This window comes from Scyliorhinus canicula, chromosome 9 (genome assembly GCF_902713615.1).
Source record: "Scyliorhinus canicula chromosome 9, sScyCan1.1, whole genome shotgun sequence".
Lineage (NCBI taxonomy): Eukaryota > Metazoa > Chordata > Chondrichthyes > Carcharhiniformes > Scyliorhinidae > Scyliorhinus > Scyliorhinus canicula.
In genome coordinates, this window is record NC_052154.1 from 89,234,798 (window position 1) to 89,241,042 (window position 6,245).

The window sequence follows — 6,245 nt, forward strand, 5'->3', positions numbered from 1 at the left end:
GGGCCACCCACTGCTGTACACCCGGCCTGGGCATGACGATATTCCAGCAATAATACTGAAGACTTGTGCTCCAGAATTAGCCACACCCCTAGCCAAGCTGTTCCATTACAGCTACAACACTGGCATATCCCCAGTAATGTGGAAAATTGCCCAAGTGTCTCTTGTGCACAAGAAACAGGACAAATCCAACCCAGCCAATTACCACCCTATCAATCTACTCCCTTCCATCATAAAGCATTTGGGCAGCACGGTAGCATGGTGGTTAGCATAAATGCTTCACAACTCCAGGGCCCCAGGTTCGATTCCCGACTGGGTCACTGTCTGTGTGGAGTCTGCACGTCCTCCCCGTGTGTGCGTGGGTTTCCTCCGGGTGCTCCGGTTTCCTCCCACAGTCCAAAGATGTGCGGGTTAGATGGATTGGCCATGATAAATTGCCCGTAGTGTCCTAAAAAAAGTAAGGTTAAGGGGGGGGTTGTTGGGTTACGGGTATAGGGTGGATACGTGGGTTTGAGTAGGGCGATCATGGCTCGGCACAACATTGAGGGCCGAAGGGCCTGTTCTGTGCTGTACTGTTCTATGTTCTATGTTCTAAATGGTAGAGGCCGTGAGCGTCGCAGGCCCTACGCCCGGACCAGTGCCGTAAAAAGCTGCACAACCTCCTCAGGGCGGCAGGCAGCACTATGGCCCGGCACTAAGCCTTGTCCCACATACCCGTAACCACCCCCCCCCCCCCCCCCGCCAACCCGGAGGGTAACCAAACCCCACTCGCCAGCAGTGTGCATGCACCCCACTCTGCACCACATGCCTGCTGCCCACCCCCAGTGCTGCATGCATCCGACTGCCTAATACTTTGCTCTTTCTTTCCCCTCCCCCCCCAAGCCAGCAGGAGAAGGCGATGCATAATAATAATAATAATAATCACATATTGTCACGAGTAGGCTTCAATGAACTTTCTGTGAAAAGCCCCTAGTCGTCACATTCCGGCGACTGTTCGGGGAAGCTGGTCCAGGAATTGAACCCGCGCTGCTGGCCTTGTTCTGCATTACAAGCCAGCTGTTTAGCCCACTGTGCTAAACCAGCCCCTATAACTGCATGAGGAGACTGGCGGGGGACCGTCATATCTGCGGCACCTCTCCGCAATGGAGCAGTGGGCACTGGACCTGGCCGGTGGGTCCGGAGAGAGGGCAGTCGCCAAGGCCGAGGTCAGTTTTGGGTGAGCAAGCTGAGTTGCGGTTCCCCATGACATGTGTGGCACAATACCCACACCACCCCCTCAACACACCCTCACTACCCCTCACCACTCCCACATCACCCCCTCACCACCCCGTCACTATCCCTCACCACCACCCCACACCACCCCCACACACCGCCCCCTCACCATCCGCACATCACCCCCGCACCACCAGCACATCACCCCCTCACCACACGCACATCACCCCCACACCACCCCCTCACCACCCGCACATCACCCCCACACCACCCCCTCACCACCCGCACATCACCCCCTCACCACCCCCACACTACCCCTCACCACCCGCACATCACCCCCACACCACCCCCTCACCACCCGCACATCACCCCCACACCACCCCCTCACTACCAGCACATCACCCCCTCACCACCCGCACATCACCCCCTCATCACCCGCACACTACCCCTCACCACCCCCACACACCACGCCCTCACGACCCGCACATCACCCCCACACCACCCCCTCACACCGCCCCCTCACCACCCGCACATCACCCCCACACCACCAGCACATCACCCCCTCACCACCCGCACATCACCCCCACACCACCCCCTCACACCGCCCCCTCACCACCCCCACACTACCCCTCACCACCCCCACACACCACGCCCTCACGACCCGCACATCACCCCCACACCACCCCCACACACCACCTCCTCACCATCCGCACATCACCCCCACACCACCCGCACATCACCCCCTCACCACCCGCACATCACCCCCACACCACCCCCTCACACCGCCCCCTCACCACCCCCACACTACCCCTCACCACCCCCACACACCACGCCCTCACGACCTGCACATCACCCCCACACCACCCCCACACACCACCTCCTCACCATCCGCACATCACCCCCACACCACCCGCACATCACCCCCTCACCACCCGCACATCACCCCCACACCACCAGCACATCACTCCCTCACCACCCGCACATCACCCCCACACCACCCCCTCACACCGCCCCCTCACCACCCCCACACTACCCCTCACCACCCCCACACACCACGCCCTCACGACCCGCACATCACCCCCACACCACCCCATCACACCGCCCCCTCACCACCAGCACATCACCCCCACACCACCCCATCACACCGCCCCCTCACCACCAGCACATCACCCCCTCACCACCCCATCACACCGCCCCCTCACCACCAGCACATCACCCCCTCACCACTCCCACACTACCCCACACCACCCCCACACACCGCCCCCTCACCATCCGCACATCACCCCCTCACCACCCCCACACTACCCCTCACCACCCCCACACACCCCGCCCTCACCACCCGCACATCCCCCCCACGCCACCCCCTCACACCGCCCCCTCACCACCAGCACATCACCCCCTCACCACCAGCACATCGCCCCCCTCACCACCCCACCACAACACACCACCCCCTCACACCGCCCCCTCACCACCAGCACATCACCCCCTCACATCACTCCCTCACCGCCCCCTCACCACCCGCACATCACCCCCTCACATCACTCCCTCACCGCCCCCTCACCACCCCACCACAACACACCACCCCCTCACACCGCCCCCTCACCACCAGCACATCACCCCCTCACATCACTCCCTCACCGCCCCCTCACCACCCGCACATCACCCCCTCACATCACTCCCTCACCGCCCCCTCACCACCCCACCACAACACACCACCCCCTCACACCGCCCCCTCACCACCAGCACATCACCCCCTCACATCACTCCCTCACCGCCCCCTCACCACCAGCACATCACCCCCTCACATCACTCCCTCACCGCCCCCTCACCACTCCCACACCCGACCCTCTCACCACTCGCACACCGCCCCCACACCACCCCCTCATCACTCGCACACCGCCCCCACACGCTCGCCTTACCACACTCACGGCACTCCCTCACTACCCCCACACCACATCTTCGCCACCCCCACACCACCCCAATACGCGATCCAATCATGTGTCATGTCTTGCGTCTTGTTGGATCGCCTGCCAACGAAGCGGGCCTTTCTGGTGTCCCTCGCCCCCAATCCAAACCCAAGCGGATAACAGTGACAAGGCAACGGACAGCGACGAGAGTACCCAGAACACAGCCTGAGACACGCCGGAGCACCAGTCCAGGACGACACTGACCTCCTGTCACAGTTGTCTCAAATACCCACCACCATACCAGAAACACTCACCTCAGTTGGGCATCAAAAGGCATTGCCTGAGCGCTGGCTGACTTCAGCCAGTCACAGAGTGAGGTGGCACAGGCACTGGGTGATGTGGCACAGTCCCAGAGGAAGGTGGCCCACTCCCTGTGATTGATGACCGTGAACCTGGTCGAGATGGGAGCCAGCCTCCAGGTAGCAGGGGAGTTCCAGGAGTTCTCTCTAGACTCACCCCCAACCTAAGGGTAGCCAATTGGGCATCTTGAGGGAGGAGGAGGTGATGGGGCCCCTGCCGGTGACTCCCGGAGGGACGGTGCTGGAACACCACAGCACCTCGGAGACCCCATAGCTCCTGTCCCTGTTGGCTCTGATGGGCAGCAGGCAGAACAGAATGGCACCATGAGCCATCCGGGTCTGTTCGCTCCCGAGGACAGCCGCCAAAGGAGGCCCAGGTCACAGGGTAGGGATCGCAGCAGGATGCCTCCACCCCTGATGTACTGCCTGGGGATCCACCGAGATGTAGAGTTAGGGCCCGTAAGGCCAGAAAGTTAGACATCAGTTAGCTTGGCAAGGGTGCAACACACAGTATAGCATTAGGGGCTTGGGCACAAACCTGTACAAAACTGTTCAGCTTTTCACAATAAACACCTGTTCTCGACCTGCCTCGGTGCTGTGTCAGAAGGGTGTGAGGGATGGTCTGGGTTGGCAGCAGAGGGGGTTCTGGGAGGCAGCGGGAAGAGGGGGGGGGGTGGGGGGGGCGATGGACAGATGTTGGATGTGGGCTCGGGCCAGGGACCACAGTCCAGCCACCGCTCAGCGCCAGGTACCTTTCCCCACCCCCATCCCTCTCCACCTTTCCCACCCCCTGCCCCCACCTCCACCATCACAAGGGTTCAGGTGGCCAGCCCGCCCGGCAGGGATTACCCAGGTGGATGGTGGAAAGTGTCACCATCGGCAGGAGTCAGATGTTTTCGAACGATGCGATAGTTCATCACAGAGCAGGTTCTCTTCATCCTCCATACCATGGACCAGGCCGCTGATGTGGCCAACCCAGGGCCAGCACCCTGTAGCGAGGCAAGTAGAATCACTGAGGGGGCTGCAAGGGTGTGTGTGTGGGGGGGGGGGGGGGGGGGGGGGGGGGGGGGGGGGGGGAGGGGGGGGGGGGCTGCAGTGAGGATGGTCATGGGAGGGGGTGGTCTTCCGGGGGGAGGTGTGGGAGTGGGGCGTGGTGTCCATACCGCTGACCAAGCCCCCTAGCGGGTGAACCTAGGGGCGATTAGAGTATCCCGTGAAAGCCAGCCCAGACACGTTCCCATGTCTGCCCAGGCCATATGTCCTGCCCATCCTCGCCCTCCCCTGCATCCTCCTTGTCGGACGAGGCCTGGCATTCATCCTCCTCCTCCAGCACGTCACCGCTCTTCTGAGCAATGTTGTGGAGGGCGCAGCAGGCCACCACAATGTGGGTTACTCTCCCAAGACAATACTACAGGGTCCAGGCACCAAATGTTTCTATTTTTTTTTTTGGACAAGCCAATTTTTATTAAGTGTTCATTAGTTGCTGTTTTGCACTTTGTTGAAGGCTGCCACATCAACAGACTGCACGTAATCTTCAAATGCAGTGATTGTTTCTTCCAGCATATCTGCTCCCACCTTGTCATCTTCAACGACGCATTGAATCTGTAGCTTTTTGATGCCATAGCCCACTGGAACCAGTTTGGAGGAACCCCAAACTAAGCCATCCATCATCACTGAACGTACACACTCCTCCAATCTGCCCATGTCAGTTTCATCGTCCCATGGTTTCACATCCAACAAGATCGATGATTTAACAATGAGTGCTGGCTTTTTGGATTTTTTAGCTTCAATTTGAGCGAGACGCTCTTCCTTGACCCTCTTAGCCTCTGCACTTTCCTCCTTATCATCAGATCCAAAGAGATCAATGTCATCGTCATCACCTTCCACAGCTTTTGCTGGTGTTGTAACTGCTACGTTTTGTGGGCCATATTTACCAAGAGGCTGCTTAACACCCGGAAGGCAAGCCTTTGTGCTTTCATAGGATAAGATGTGATTATACCACCGGAGAGCATGGTCGAAATCAGCTGAAGGTGGAGCATCAAGAGCTTCAAATACAGCTATATCAGCTTGAGATGGAACATACCCCTCGATATAGCTCCGATCCGCCAGGTAGTCGTTAAGCACCTTCAAGTCGGAGGCGGATTTGAGGTCTCCAAATCCAATGTTTTATTCGCGGTGAGGGGGCTCCTGTTCCCTGTGCCCTGAACTCGCGCGGCGGCTGTTAGAAGAGCAAAATGTTTCTATATTTATCTGGTTATAAATACAGTGGTCGCCTTCCTTAATCCTAATTATGTTTTGCTCTAGAGTCGCCAGGTATCTTTCGATACCGCCACAAGGTTCAATCCCAAATACTGGTCAAAAAACCAATGCACCAGTTAGTTAGTTCAAAGTATTCATTTACACACACAGTAATCTCTACTCATGCACAAATACCACAAACTAAACTATCTCTAACGCTTACGCCTGTACTTAACTTCGGGTGCCCACTCAGTCAGAAGAACAATGGCCGTTGATCGGATCTGAGGCTGTTGGGTGCGAAGGTGTAACAGGAGAACAGCTAAGGTTGTCCGTCTGATGGCGAGCGTTGACCTTGGACTTATTTGCTTCTGGTGCAACTGGTGGATGGGTCTCTCCGCTTCGAGAGCCGACTCCAAGAGAGCGATTCTCTCTCGGGGGCTTCTTCTTATACCCAAAGGGGCTTCGCGCGCTTTGGGCGGGGCTTGAACCTGGCCCCAATTAATTGGACTGCACCTTGATCATCGGTATCGAT

At 58.6% G+C, this 6,245-nt stretch overlaps 1 protein-coding gene across 1 annotated transcript; it reads right to left on the minus strand.

Moving 5' to 3' along the window:
• Nucleotides 1-4,933: 4,933 nt before the first annotated feature.
• Nucleotides 4,934-5,638, minus strand: LOC119970900 (elongation factor 1-beta-like; the record flags this gene model as incomplete). The annotated part of the gene is made up of 1 exon (XM_038806009.1): nt 4,934-5,638. A coding segment is annotated over one exon (687 nt), but the record flags the coding sequence as incomplete, so codon positions are not given.
• Nucleotides 5,639-6,245: the final 607 nt, after the last annotated feature.